The sequence below is a fragment of the Neomonachus schauinslandi genome, chromosome 3 (assembly GCF_002201575.2).
Source record: "Neomonachus schauinslandi chromosome 3, ASM220157v2, whole genome shotgun sequence".
NCBI classification, from domain to species: Eukaryota; Metazoa; Chordata; class Mammalia; order Carnivora; family Phocidae; genus Neomonachus; species Neomonachus schauinslandi.
In genome coordinates this window covers 12,553,131-12,568,767 of record NC_058405.1, presented here as the reverse complement: position 1 = coordinate 12,568,767, position 15,637 = coordinate 12,553,131, and the positions used below count along the sequence as shown (strand labels likewise).

At 46.3% G+C, this 15,637-nt stretch overlaps 1 protein-coding gene across 1 annotated transcript in view; it reads right to left on the bottom strand.

Moving 5' to 3' along the window:
• Positions 1–15,595, bottom strand: part of STK24 (serine/threonine kinase 24) — a 111,237-nt gene extending 95,642 nt beyond the window's left edge. Inside the window, 1 exon segment of the mRNA XM_044913530.1 lies at positions 15,435–15,595. Coding sequence (XP_044769465.1) covers positions 15,435–15,476 — 42 coding nt within the window. The 5' untranslated portion in view covers positions 15,477–15,595.
• Between the last annotated feature and the right edge of the window lie 42 nt (positions 15,596–15,637).

The window sequence follows — 15,637 nt, the reverse complement described above, 5'->3', positions numbered from 1 at the left end:
TCTGCCTTCGGCTCAGGTCATGGTCCCAGGGTCCTGGGATCCAGTCCCGCATCAGGCTCCTTGCTCGGGGGGGGGAGCCTGCTTCTCCCTCTGCCTCTGCTGCTCTCCCCGCTTGTGCGCTTGCACTCTCACTCTCTGACAAATAAATAAAATCTTAAAAAAAAAAAAAACTAGAATACTTATAACATTTATAAAGTGTATCACCTGAAGAACAATTAAGAAGAATACAACTCAGCCATCGAATACAATTCAGTGCTGTTCATCTTCTTCAGGTCCCTACAATTTGCTTCCCTGGCTAACTAGAGGAGGCCCAGAAAGGAGAGCGGTTTTGCTGTTGAGTTACTGCTCACACCAGCCCGTGCACACATGTGCAAGTGCTCATACACACACGCACACACACGCACCCAGTCTTTGGGGCCTCAGTCCACACGCAGTGTCCTCTGTTTGGGGTACAACTCAGCAAGGCATGAGGAGCCCAGCATGAATTTGCAATCCCACTGGGTGAATGGTCGAGCTTATCAATGTAAGCAATTAACCACAAAAACTCATTAACAACAGTAATAGTGCCGTCCAATAATACCACTGAAGGAGGGGGAAGGATGAATTACTGTTTCTTTCTCTAAAGGCAAAAGTGCAGGATTACGCTGTCCAACCAGCAGAGCCTAACGGGACGGTGCTTCTGGCGAGAGCTCAGCATCCCAGGGAGGCGTGCCTTACGTGTCGGAGCCAAGGGTAAGTCGGTTAGGACGTTAAAGCAAATCACGTGGAAATGGGGGATGGTATTTATGATCCACTTCTGACTGGAAAACAATATAAAATGAGCACCTATGTATGACTGCGATTTCTTAAACATATGTATATACAGAGACAACTGAAAATAAACAAAATAAAAAACCAGCTATACTCAAGTAGTGGGACCATAGATGCTTTTGCTTTAGAAATATTTTCATGGGGGACAGCATGAGAGTGATTTCCCCGTATAGGGTTCCCATTTCTGTACCCATTTTCAAACCCCCACTTCCCATGACTTTTTTTTTTAAGATTTTTTTTTTTTTTTTGACAGAGAGAGAGACAGCGAGAGCAGGAACACAAGCAGGGGGAGTGGGAGAGGGAGAAGCAGGCTTCCCACTGAGCAGGGAGCCTGATGCGGGGCTCGATCCCAGGACCCTGGGATCATGACCTGAGCCGAAGGCAGACGCTTAACGACTGAGCCACCAGGCGCCCCCCCCATGACTTTTTAATAGACTAACACACACAGGCAGGCTGGCCAGGGTAGGTGGTGGGGCTCTTACATTGCAGCAGATATGCGGGTGAAGGCCCTTGCACTGGTTTTCAAAGAGCCTTATGACCACAGATTCCCCCAGCAGAAATGAACGGAGTTATACCTACCCTGACACAAAAGGACACAGGGAAGAACCATTTTCACGGAATTTCAAAACCAGCCTTGATCGCTATGGCTAACCTATTAAGAAATAATATGTGCAACAAACCATGTATAAAAATATGGAGAATTTTACCATTTTAAAAGGGCTTAAAATATTTTATCACTTTTTACATCTCTTTTTCTCCAAATTTTTATTTAAATTCAAGTGTGTTAACACAGGAGTGTCACAGCACAAGCTTTTTAAAGGCTACTTACTGATAGATCACAATGAAGGAAAAAGAAATTAACATACCTTGTATGCCCACACATATGTGAACATAAACATTTATATTTCTATTTATTCATATTTTGGGGGTGGGCTGAGAAACCATTTGCTCCACATACAGTAATCCATCCACAAGGGAGGGATCAAGTAGATCCTTGGTAAAACTGCTTTTCAACTCAAAACTGTTTTTAAACTATGGGATCACTTGAAAACATGACCCTGCTTCAAGCCTAAGCGGAAATGAAATTCCACCCCGCAATATCTCCGGCCACACCCAGGCTGCTGGTGCTCCATGAGCCCAGGCTCATCTGGGAGTGTGACTGGAGACCACCAGCCCCATCAGGCGTGTCCGCATCGGGGACAAATACAAGCAGCCGGTGTAAGAACAAGGCCAGGAAATGCACTCAGTTTCACTTCACGGCAGCGCCTCATTGTTTCTTGAAGGAGACAATACGGAGGGAAGCCCTCTGAATGTCACAAATTCTGTTTTTAGAAAGACTCCAGACTCTTCATTGACAAATGAAAGAGAGGAACCCGAAGCTCACTACTACCCTTCCTGACACAGTCCGTCTCCTAAATCTGCTTATTATACCATTTACCCTTATACTGGAAAAAGCCATGTAACAAACCTCAGAAAAATGACAATACACTTTCAAAAAAAATCAAGACCTCTCCCTTCCCCCAAAAACCACCCTCAAATAAGCAAGTCTGGTAAGACTGAAGTTTAGCTAATCGTAGTAAACTCTAATAAAAGACTGCTAATACAGAAATACAGATCATTTTTTGAATTAAATATCAAATCAACTATTGAGACATAAAAGCATAAAACCTTTGACGTCCCAAACATCAGAAAGTCTACTGGCCTGGAATATTTTTTCCAAACATATATATGTATATCTTAAGTATTAAGCAAAACAACTGCCAAGAAAAGAAAATGGATTTTGCCCAGAGAGAACCCATTCATTTCCTAACTGTCCCCCCTCCTCAGCATGGGGAGCTGGCTGGACAATGCACACCTTCCCTGAAGGTCTTCCCTTCAATCCAATTAAGAAAAAAGAAGGCAACATGACATAAATACTAAGAGCTCACCAGGGGTTACTGGGGAGGCAGGGGATATCCTGCCAGAGGAGCAGGTTCACAGAGGAAGGACAAGCAGTGAGCTGACCAGGGAGAAGGACTGAAAAGCAGTACGAGGTATTTGGTCAGGAAGCAGCCAAAGGCTCTTAAGCAGGGAATGACGTGATAAAAACTACAGTTAAGAGAAGTTATCCTCACAGCTCTGTGGAAGATGATCAAGTTCAGGACTTTTGTTCTGGTTCGGTGTTTTCCAAAAGAACCGTAGAATGCTAGTTCTGAGAGATGCAGTCCTTACAAAATAAGGTTCTGACGTCAAAAAGATACAGAACACACATCCTCCTCTACCTCCCAACAGGTTTATACTACCTGCTAAAATGGTAAAGTCTCCATCAAGTCTCCCAGAAGCCTATTCAATTCCCAAAGTCAGACCCATCGTTCCAAAGTCAGTCTTCTAAAATACAAGTCATAAGTCTCAAGAACTGATTGTCTTTTTTTTTAAGATTTTCTTTTTGAGCAACCTCTACTCCCAATGTGGGGCTCAAACTCACGACCCCGAGATCCAGAGTTGCACGCTCTCACTATCAATAGCCAAATTATGGAAAGAGCCCAAATGTCCACCAACTGATGAATACTGGATAAAGAAGATGTGGTATATATACACGATGGAATATAACTCGGGGATTAAAAAGAATGAAATCTTGCCATTTGCAACAACATGGCTGGAACTAGAGTGTATTGTGTTAAATGAAATAAGTCACTCAGAAAAAGACAAATACCATATGATTTCACTCATGTGTGGAATTTAAGAAAAAGACACATGAACACAGGGGAAGGGAAGGAAAACTAAAATAAGATAAAAACAGAGGGAGGCAAACTGTAACAGACTCTTAAGTATAGGGAACAAACTAAGGGTTGCTGCAGGGGAGGTGGGAGGGGAGATGAGCTAAGTGGGTGATGGGCATTAAGGAGGGCACTTGACGTAATGAGCCCTGGGTATTATATGCAACTGATGAATCACTAGATTCTACTCCTGAAACCAATCCTACACTATATGTTAACTTGAATTTAAATAAAAAATAAATAATAAAAATAAAAATTTGAACTGGTGAAACCCCAAAAAAGAGTTGCACGCTCTACTGACTGAGCCAGCCAGGCGCCCCAAGCATTGATATTTTTTTAAGACTTTTTTATTTATTTATTTGACAGAGAGAGAGAGACAGACAGACAGGGAGAGGGAACACAAGCAGGGGGAGTGGGAGCGGGAGAAGCAGGCTTCCCACCAAGCAGGGAGCCCAATGGCAGGGCTCGATCCCAGGACCCTGGGATCATGACCTGAGCCGAAGGCAGTCGCCCAACCAACTGAGCCACCCAGGCACCCCCCCCCCAAGCACTGATTGTCAATTGAGCTTTCAAATGGGCGTCACTTTAGAGTGTCCCACAGTGGAGAGCAACAGGAATTTAAGGATTTTTAGTTCTCCAGTTTAATGGTTTTCAAATTGTGGTCCCTGAGGCAGACACACATGGGGAAAACTTGTTAGTTTCCATCCTAGACCAACAGCCTAGCAGTCCACAGTTCATCAAGCTCTCCAGGTGATGAAGAGAAATGCTAAAACTTAAAAACCACTGGCTTGGGGCGCCTGGGTGGCTCAGTCGTTAAGCGTCTGCCTTCGGCTCAGGTCATGATCCCAGGGTCCTGGGATCGAGTCCCATATCGGGCTCCCTGCTCAGCGGGAGGCCTGCTTCTCCCTCTCCCCCGGCTTGTGTTCCCTCTCTCGCTGTATCTCTCTCTGTCAAATAAATAAATAAAATCTTAAAAAAAAAAAAAAACACTGGTTTGATTATGGTACTTTTTTCAGCTAATCCCAGCAACAACTGAAAGGCAATAAACAAGGGGCCAGCCAAAGGCCCCACTCCCAGCCTAGGGGAGGGCTGAAGGGCTCAGTAGAGGGACTGGGGATCAGGAATGGGGAAAACATCTAAGTCACCACCCCCCACAGCCACAATCCTACATTCTAGGAAGCCACTTAAAAATAATACCAGAGGGCGCCTGGGTGGCTCAGATGGTTAAGCGTCTGCCTTCGGCTCAGGTCATGATCCCAGGGTCCTGGGATCGAGTCCCGCATCGGGCTCTCTGCTCCTTGGGAGCCTGCTTCTCCCTCTGCCTCTCTCTCTGTCTCTCATGAATAAATAAATAAAATCTTAAAAATAATAATAATAATACCAGAGCAGGAAAAAAATCTTTAAAAGAAAAAAAAAAAGGTGGGAACCCAAAATACCATCTCGTACCAGGCCTGGACTGGGCTGGTTTCAGAGGCTTTAAGCACAACGTGACCCTTAGGGACACAGGAGCCCTGTGGGCCAGGATGGGGTAGGGGCAGGATCTGAAAGGCTCAGCGGGAGGCATTCTGGTGTAAGGGAGAGCACCACCAATACTGGCATCAGAGGTCAGGGCTCTAACCCCAGCAAGGCTGTTTTCTAGGTGAGGGGCCTTGGTTACACTTCCTGAGCCTCTGGTGTAAAATCGGTGTAAGAGCCCTTCCACCCCGGGAAGAGGCCTCGAGGATTGCCCAAGGACAGAAGCCGCCCACCAGAGTCCTGCCCTTGAGAAGAAGGTAATAAAAGTTTGTCCTACTCCTTCAAGGCTTCCTTCCACTAAGAGCAACAAATACTCATTTTCTCAACTGAGCAATACAGCAAAGCCAAAGGCACCTTTACTTCTCCCACTTACCTATTCAGGTAACACAGAAAAGAAGGAAAAAGAAAACCTGCCTACCATGAGGAACCACTGAGGAAGTAACTCTTTGTACTTAACATAATCTTTCTCTTCTCAAAAAAAAAAACAAAAACAAAAACAAAAAACAATCTTTCTCTTTTCAAATTACCTCTCAAGAAACGTTTGGTACAATGAAGTGCATCAAACATAAGGAAGCTCACGGGATGTTCAAACAATACCTTTCTTCAGCTGGCTCTCAGTTCATCGGGAGTTCAGGTAGCAATTTAACAACTGTAACCACACTGCACAGAACTCTAAAGTTATCCTACGAAATGGTGCCTAAAATAACTGCTAACCAATGCCTAGTCCCCCAAATTCTGGATTATCTTTCATTTTCACTTAATGATTTATCACTCTAAATTTCTACCCAAAAAAAGTACTTTGTTCCTAAGTAGGAAATCATTTTAAGGTCACATCCCACAAGAGCAGCCTTACCTGTTTAGATACACACCCGAGCCGCTGGTTCATAAACACCGAGTATTTATGGAGCAGCGCTAGGCCACGCACAAGGCCGTGCACAGCATGGGGCGTGCGGAGACCCCCAAGCCACGGGGCTCAGTCCACAGCGCACAGCCCCCAACACACGGCCAACTGGCTCCACCACGTGTCCACCTGAACACCCTGGCAAGCTCTCCGACATCTGCTGTGCATCTGCGCCCAGGTCCTGTGCTGACCACAGAACCAGCAGCCGGGACTGACGCTGCCCCCACCCTCCCAAGAAGCACACACTCAATTCCAGGCCAGGGGCTGGGCCCCCAAAACATACATCAACTGAAGAAAACATTTCTCCAAAGAGATACTACAAGGCTCCAAGAAAGGGTTCTGTGCCCACACGATTTTGAGACTAGAAAATGAGACACAGAATGGAGAAAAGCAGGTTCTCACCTCAAGTTAGGGAAGTGGAGGTCACTGTTAGAGATATGGAAAAAACAGGCATATATTTATATTGTCGTTGACTAACGGAGAGAAAACAGAAGGCACAATCTCCTGAAGACGACAAGGGCCTCAGGAGTCCTTCACCACGCTAGGGCACTTGGAGAAGTTCTGACCTTGGAATTCAAATTGTAATCATTCTATTCACTCATCTGTAACACCTGAAGAGAGGGACTTCCAGGTAGGAAGCATACTGAGCATAAGCACCTACTCTGGACAATCCTGAAATCCCAATAAACCATAAGCAAATGGAGTTCTCTTAAAAGGTTAAACCTCTGCCTACCAGGAGGGGAGAGAAGACCAAAAGCAATGAACTTCCAGAAGTGGGCAGAAATATGGGGGGGCGGGCGGGCCATGCTAAACTGGAGGTGGAGAGAGCAGAGAACCAACCCCATTTGCAGCCTGAATCCGCACAACTCAGAACTGGCAGCATCTAAAATAAGGACGGAAAGTCTATTAATGAAGTGGTTAGATACCCCGATGGCCTTCCCCCACTCAGAGCCAGGCAGCTGCCCCGCCTTCCCAACCAGGGGAACTGCTGAAAGCACAGTGCCTGGAAAGGAAACCAAGGGTTTCTGGAGCGGGCAGCGGCCGACTCAGCAGAGGACAGAGGCAGCATGTTAAACAACGGGGGAGCTCAGCTCCACAAGACGCCGCACCCACTCAGTCCTTCCCGTCCATCCGGCGCTCTGTGGGCATCAGGCTTCAGGCCGCAGAAGGGAGGAGGGATCAGCCCGGAGCACCAGCTGTAGACAATAAGGGGTCCAGACCAGAGCTGGTCAGAGGCTTCTCCAGGAAGGGGAAATGTATAAAAAGCTGAAAGAAATGGACATCAGCTATTCCTCACCTCTCCCATCTGGTAGAAGCACCTGGTATCATTGAGGTTTAAAAAGCTCCAATCAAGGGCAGATTTCCAACCAGCTTGGTTGCCCCCACTCTTAAGAGCAGACATTCAAGGGTGGCCTCTAGCATTAGAAAGAAAGATCATGACCAACAGGAGGAGAGAAAGGGACTTGGAGGAAGAGAATCTATTCTGAAGGAAAGAAACATAACTGCAATTAACATATCCAAGGAGGTAAGAGCAAATATTTCAACAATAAAAGAACATTCAGAGAACCAAAAAGAGCTCTTAGAATTTAAAAAATAAGAGCAGAAACACTCATTAGAAGAGCTAGAAGAAAAAAACTGAGACCATCTTCCAGAAAGCCAAATAAAAAAGACAGGTAGGAAATAGGTTTAAAAGGGTAAAACTATTTGAGGACCAGTCCTCAAGAGAAGGTCCAACATCCAAGTAGTACTTTAAGAAAGGAAGAACACAGAAAAGACCTGAGCTGCCTGATTAAATGGGCTTACTGAGTACCTGTCACAAAAAACAGACCCACATCATGACATGTCATTGTGAAAACTGAGGTCCCGGAGAAAAAATTCCGATCCTATTCGGTTCAGGAAGAACAAAACAGCTCACACACACAGAATCCAGTATTGGTGTGGCACGGCAGCCTTCGCCGGCAACGACTGAAAGCTTAAACAGTAGAGAAATGCCTTCAAAATCCTGGAGGAAAATAATTTCCGCCCTGTGACTATATCCCATGCCAAAATATTAATCGAGAGGAAAAGAAATGTTCAGATATCCATGACCTCAAAAAACCTATCTCCCATGTACCTTAGCCACAGGAAGGCACTGCAAGATATGCTTCATTAACACAAGAGTGTGAACACAGACAGACAATGATGGGAGACAGAGAAAAGAGGTGGTCCAGAGCAGCCCGAGTCCCACATTTGAGGGCCAAAGAAAACAGGCTGTGAGCAGAGCACCAAGTGCGGATGACCGTCAGTCCACACGGGAGCGGCTCAGAGGGCTCACAGGAAGACTTCTCCAAAAAGGTCACATGGATCTCTACCTGAGCTTTGGAAAAGGTTTCAACAACTTGTGTGAGTTTTGGCTGAATAAGCTATAAAGACTGCTACAGACCGAATGTCTGTGTCCTCCCAAAATTCCTATGTTGAGACCCAGTTCCCTATGGGATTGGTATTAGGAGGTGGGGCCTTTGGGGGTGATTAGATCATGAAAGTGGAGCCCTCAGGATTGAGACAAGTACCCTTAGAGAGCCTACAGGGCTCCCTCACCTCTCTGCCATGTAGCAGACCATCCATGACCCAGGAAGTTACCCTCAGCAGACACAGAACCTTCCAGAGCCTTGATCTTGCCAGGCTCCAGGACTGTGACAAATAAATGTTTATCGTTTAAGCTACCTAGTCTATGTATGGTATGTTGTTCTGGCAGCCCAAACTAAGGCAATTACGTTATTAAAAAAAAAAAAAACTTTCAGAGAAGATTTGCAAAGTTACCCCGGTTCGCTAACGGCCGGGCTGGGCATATAGGCACGGGCTTAGTGCGTGACGGCCGCACTAACGTACACACACATGTAACCAAAGTCACAATGGAACTATGCTGGGGAGAGGGAACAGAGGGACATGTGCCTGAAGGAGGCAAGAACCAAAGCTTCCTCTTCAGAGTCCAAAGTCCACAGATAATGCCTGAAACCAGAAACAAAGTAGCAGCAAGTTTTAAATGTTCTTCATACACAAAGTGGAAATAACATCAATCAGCTAACAGAGATCAAAGGGGCTGCCTTTGGGGAGCAGGACATAGGAGGCAAGGGGCAAGTCACTGCTATCCTTCCAAACAAACCTTATAAGGCCATGGGACTCTTTAAATCATGTGTTCAACCTTTCAAATAAAAACCAAACAAAAATCCTAAATAATTAAAAATAAAACAAAGAATCTGGACCTATACGGTCATTTCAAATCTCAGGGCCTAAAAATCTGTTTAAAAATAGGAAGAAGCTTAAAATAATAGGAAGATAAACACCCGCTACATATTTCATAAGCATTAATACAAAACTCAAAATGTTCCCACAATTTATTCAGACACCAGTGGGCGCTGCACAGATAAGGTTCCTTGTACTGGCCATGAACCCTCAGGAAAACAACCACCCTCGGGAAAACATAATGGAAGGTCTCTAAAGTCAAGAGTGCTGTTCCCAGGGGTAATCCTCAATCTGAGGTGTTTGTATACTTTGTAGCAAGCAAAGGTACATCCTGCTTTATATTTCTTAATCTGAACCTTGGAAACCAGGCAGCCATTTAGGATTAGGAAACTCCATACTCACTCCAGGAGTCAGGTGTTATATTAGCTATGTTTTTCTTTTTCCCAAAGCACTTGGCACTAGTTTTAAACATATTGTACCGCAGAAACATGAATTATGGGAAATGACTGGTCCAAGGATAGCAGCTGACCCTAAAGAGACACAGAGATAACAGAGTGCAACCTCTATTTCCTGCACGCACTCCTGTTACAAGGTTCTATGAATGATAACAATGCTGAGCTAAAGCATAAAAAAAAAAGCCAAAAAAGGGTAGGCTGGGTGTGGTCCGTTTCCTGCAGGTACCGTATTCCTAAGCAGGCAACTCTGAATCACTGGGAGATGGCTCCCAAATGGAGCGCCAAGTGGCATGTTTCTCAAGAGATCCTCTGACTCCTTGACCCCAGCCTCAGCCTGTCTGTAAAAAATACTCTAGAAAGAAGCAGCAACTGCCAACAGGCTCATTTCTTCAGTTACTCCTCACACTACATCTTGTACCAAGGTCCTAGAAATACCATTCAACTGAAAAGCAATGTCCACTTGCAGGAAGCAAGCTCAGCTCTGCACACTGGAACAGGGCAAAGAGGAGCGCAGAAGTTACATCACATACAGGAACGAGAAAGCAAAGATGGCTGCCACTTGCCCATAACTACTCTGAGGGGACACTGTGCTATTTTAGCAGCCTAGAAAAATCTAACCTGACCAATTTCTACTTGAAGGTCATTTGGTTCTCGGTGAAATACTACCAGGAACATTCCCATAGCTGGGATTACAACCAAAATGTCCTAGACAACTCCAAGTTATATTTTTAATAATTTATAAGAATCGTCTTATAACACTGCCCCCCAAAATACATTTTTAAGCAAAACAAATTATTAATATTGTTAAATGTTGGGAACAGAAGAAAAGAGGAAATATGAAGTATTGAAATGGCTGTTAAATAAAATACTTAGGCAACTAACAGTAACAGAAAACCGTGCCTTTATTTTCCTTATTACTCTTAGCATAGAACAACAAAAAGGGTCAAAAGCAAGGGAGATTGGAGATCGTAAAAAAAGACTATTAAATGTTCGCTGAGAGTTCAAATTACCAACGTTTGAAGTCAATCTTGCTAGAAAGTCCACCTTGAGGGGCGCCTGGTAGGCTCGGTCGATGGAGCATGCAACTCTCGATCTCGGGGTTGTGAGTTGGAGCCCCACGTTGGGTGGAGATTACTTGAAAATAAAAAATCTTTAAAAAGAAAAAAGTCCGGGCGCCTGGGTGGCTCAGTTGGTTGAGCGACTGCCTTCGGCTCAGGTTCATGATCCTGGAGTCCCGGGATCGAGTCCCGCATCGGGCTCCCTGCTCGGCAGGGAGTCTGCTTCTCCCTCTGACCCTCCTCCCTCTCATGCTGTCTCCCATTCTCTCTCTCAAATAAATAAATAAAATCTTTAAAAAAAAAAAAAAGAATCCAACGAAAAGAAAAAAGTCCACCTTGGCTATCCGGCTGATACCTGAACCTCCAACCACTCAGTCTTGTCTGCCCCTCCTCTCACCAGCCTGGGGTTCCTCTCACTGCCAGCATGCCCCAGAATCCAACTCCTTCCACCTACAGCAGGGAAGCAGGACCCCTAAAATTCAAGACACTCAGCGCTTCCCTACCCCAACCAGAGCTGGCCCCCTTCCCCAGCCCCCGCTGCCTCTCCAGCCCTGGGGTCCAGGCTAGCCCCACATGAACCTGCTTTCCCACCCCTTTGAGATCAGCTCTCACTGGGCTGCTGACTTCCTGAGCACATGGCCCAGGGAGGTTCTCACCCACCCCTCACAGGTCCTGGCACCACACTCCACAGAGAAACGTGCTGCGTGCATGTGGGCTCCCCATCTCGTCCAACGTTCTAAGACCCTAGACCCCATTCCACACTAAAGCATTTCCCTCAACGTGCCTTCAGAACCTCAATCTCACAAATACCCTGAACGTCCACACACCATAACATGACGCCAACCTTTCCGCAGGGTGCAGACAGCAACACGCTGAACATGGAGAGGTCTCTTCCATGGAAACAGGAAAAAAAAACTATGGCAATGTGACACTAACAAGAAAAAAAAATGCAAGAGCACTGAAGCCACAATTAAATGCAGCTGTCCTTCTGTTTTCCTTCATTTCCCAGATTCTCAAGTGCACACAGGTTTCCCCAGGGTAAGCAAGAGCACTTGAGGAAAGCTCCCAACATGTCCAAACTGGCTGTTCAATGTCCTTCTCGCTATCCCAACTTAAAGGGGCATTCTCAGCAAAGGTTAGTCTCTCCAACCAACTAGATCAATGCAGAGGGAGAGAGGGGGCAGGATGACTTACCAAGTAGAAACTAAGTTTCCCAGCTATTCCTGTAAACTGCCTGTACTTTCAAATAGGAAAATATCCTAAATTAAGGACATCCTCAAAACATGCTAAGTAACTCAGCTGTCCTACACATGTGGCATACCTAATTCAGTATTTTTCAAACTTGGGTCAAACCAGTCAGCTGTAAAATCAATTTAGTGTTGCAACCACCTCCTTTTTTTTTTTTTTTTTTTTAAAAAAAATAGATGACACAACATCAGGGCATCACAAGTGGTAAGGATCAGGGCTGTCTCCTGAAACTTTTGTTTCAGATCTTGATGTAAAATATACTTCTTACACGGGTCACAAACCAAAAAACCTTGGAAGCTTAGGTGTGACTGATAAAAATCTGCAAGAGAAATTTATAAACCAAAATCTAATTCTTTTTAAATTACAACTTCCGCAAACTAAAAGCTGGCTAGTGTTCCTACCACCAACTGAAGCTTGCTTTTCTTCAAATCTGAATTAAACTGATTGAAACAACAAATGTCCAAGGACACGGAGTACATACTTCCACAAATCAACCTAATTTCTTTATGTCTATTTGTAGTTACTACATTCAGTTCATGACTTTTTATTTTCTCCCCATGCTAATAAGAAACTGGGATGTGGGAGGTAAAAAAGGAAAGGCCCCTGGCAACCTTCATTAAACATTTATTACAAATATTAACTCATTCGGATGTCTTCCACCCCTCACCTAGGATCTGGCACATAAATTTTCAATAATGGTTCCTGATCAAATAAAATATCAATCTCATATTCCTAATTTCTCGTATTTCTTCAGCAAACCCAAACTGGAAAGGGAAAAAAAAACCTTTAATGTTTGTAAAAGTTAATAATAAAACAACAGGGCAGCATGGTAAGTAGAAGCATAGTCTGGGAGACAGGAAAGTTCTGGTTTCAAATCACACGCTTGCCAGCTAATACACTCCCTGTCCTTGGTCAGTTCAATTAGTCTCTGTTGGCTTTCACATCCAGAGGACAGCATAAATAATACCTCTGCCTCCAGAGGTACCAGTAAAAATCTAGAAGCATAAAAATGATTTGCGACACAACGAAAAATGGTGTTTATACTAAGATGTCCTTTCAGGCTTACTTTTTAAATATCTTTGATACTTAAATTCAGGCTGCCTGAATTCACTCTGCTGTCTTTCTCGAAATCTTTACCCCAACTCCTTATAAGCCCTGTTCAGAAGATGAGAGAGGGGAACAAAAAAAGGGAGGGGGGGACAAAGGTATCAGGACAGGGCACAGAAGGGTTAGCACGTCTCTCTTGTTTTATCCTAGATTACAGTCAAAAGCAGGTGTGCCTTTCATTTAATTTAAATCCACTTTGAGGAAAGCCTCCCGGGCCAGTAACAACTGTTAATTCAAAGAAGAAAAATAAATGTGCTTGTTGTTTTTCTTCTCGGGAGAAGGGAGAGGAAAGGAATGTTCTTCCCCAAATAGCATACTAAGCACGATTACACAGTTTGTAGATGGACTTAAAGACAGGAATGGTCAAAGCCACCTTTTACAGCCCCCCAAACCTGTGACAGCTGAAAATCTGGTGGTCTCAACCAAACAAAAACAGTTCCCTTGAAATGGAAATTTACCTCCTCTTCCTAAGATTTTGACCCATCCTCTTGATGACCAAAAAAAAAAAAGTGAGGACAAAAAATGTTGAGAACAGACACCACCACTAGGTGACCATCTGATACTGACTTCAGGGCACCAGCCAACAGGGCTTTAAGTACCTCCTCAAACTGATTCACTTTCCACAAAGGCCTTATACCTCCACCGTAAACTCTAAGTGAGGCATCTGTCCTAGATTACAACCTGATTAACACGGTATAAGTCAGTCTAAAGGAAATACTGATGAAAGAAAAAATGTTCAACTCAAGAGATCCTTCTTGCTCTACCGCTCAGGAATCCTCTTTCACCCAGTTCACCGTGCCTTCCTGCCTCTCCATTCAAACCAACGCGAAGGAGGAACTTTAAGAAATACCAAGAAACCACATCTGATTTTTACCTAGCAGTCAGCAGAAGCTTAGGTTTTAAATGTGTGTTGAGTTTAAAAGCTCTTTAGATGAGATTCAAGGGCAGTTTTCTTCAAGTACACTCAAGATACTAACTTTGACTGTTACTCCTTTAAAAAAAAAAAAACCCTCAGGATAAAATTTTGGTAGCTTTGTGTTCCTATTTTTCTAGATTTCAAACCTGAATAATGAAGCCCAGCTTTCTTTTTATGGTTAAAAAAAAAAGGGGGGGTGGGGGGGGGTGGGGTGGGGTGGGGTGGGGTGATCTGCCACAGAAGACGGGGCAGATTCAAGTCTCAGCCCCTAAGATGCCAGGTCCAAACACTGCACTTCTCAGCCCTAAAGAGCAAGGGAAGAAGAAAAAAGTGAGCTCGCTGATGTCTGTAAAACAACAAATAATCCACTTGGATACCGGGGTTGTTTTTTTAAAGCTCTTTATGTTCACTCGCTCAACTAAACTGGGACAGCAAAACTTTAGAGACATACTCTTAACTGCACCGTGAGATTTTAATCCTAATTATTTTGCCACCATTTGTGCGCTTAACAAATACGACAAATTAACCAGAGCCAAGTGGTTTTGTTTTCCAAAGGGCTAAAAACAGTCCCCAAAGGCGAAAAAACTTTAATGCTAGCACGCACATTTGAAATTCAACTCCCCCCCCCCCCCCCCAAAGTCACTGGTAAGCCAAGATGCCACAAAGTTATCAACGGGAGGTTTACTTGGAAGGAACTCGTCTGGATCCAATCAAGTGTCCAAGTGAAAGCCCAGTGTCCCTAGATCGGGCGGGTCAACCTCGGCTCGGGACACTGGAGTACATGCTGTCTGACTGATTCCCTCCTTCCAGAAGGTTGACACGCTCGCGCTTTCCCCTCAATTGGCACCAGAAGGAAAGGCGCGGAGCAAATGCGCTGGAAGTGGGGCTGGCGGTTACACCTTCCCTCACCCCGCCCTGCCTCCTCCGCCCTGCCGGGCCCAGGACGAGTCGGGGCGCGCCCGGGGCTCCCCTCCGGCCTCTCAACTTTATCGCCTGCTCGCGGGGGAACGGGGCCTCGACCGCCCCCCGCCCGCACGCCGGGCCCCGAGACCCGGTCGGGGCCTCCAAGGGCATTTCCCCCCATCACTTCTCCCGGGGACCGGGCCGGCGCCGGGCCTGCAGCTCGGCAGGCGTCGTGCGGAGAGGGCGGCGGGGAGGGCGAGGCAGCCGGCTCCCCCATATCCCTGCCAGACCACCGCGGCTCCCGGCCAGCGAGGGCGCCTCCAGGCCGCGGCCCCCGCAGCCGTACGCCCACCCCCACCCCCCGGGCCCCGGGCCGCGGCGCCGGGCAGGGGCGCCCTGGGGGCTGGAGCGCCGCGCTGGAGGCCCGCGCGACCCCGGAAGGGGCAGCGTGGAGGGGGGGGCCCGTGTTTACACCGCCAAGTTCCCCGCTTCCGCCCCGGCCCGCGCATCCCTCCCTCCCCTCGCGGCCCGGCTCCTGCTTACCTGCATGCCGGGCAGGCCCGACTGCACCGGGGAGTGAGCCATGGCGGTCAGGACGGCCACTTCCTGGGACGGGACGGCCGGGCCGCGGCGATCCGCGCGGGCGACGAGGCCCGCGGGCCGCGCGCAGCCCTGGGGGCGGCGGGGGCGGCCGGCCAAGCCCGAGTCCGGCTTCGGCGGGGGCCGGTCGGAGTCTGAGGCCACCC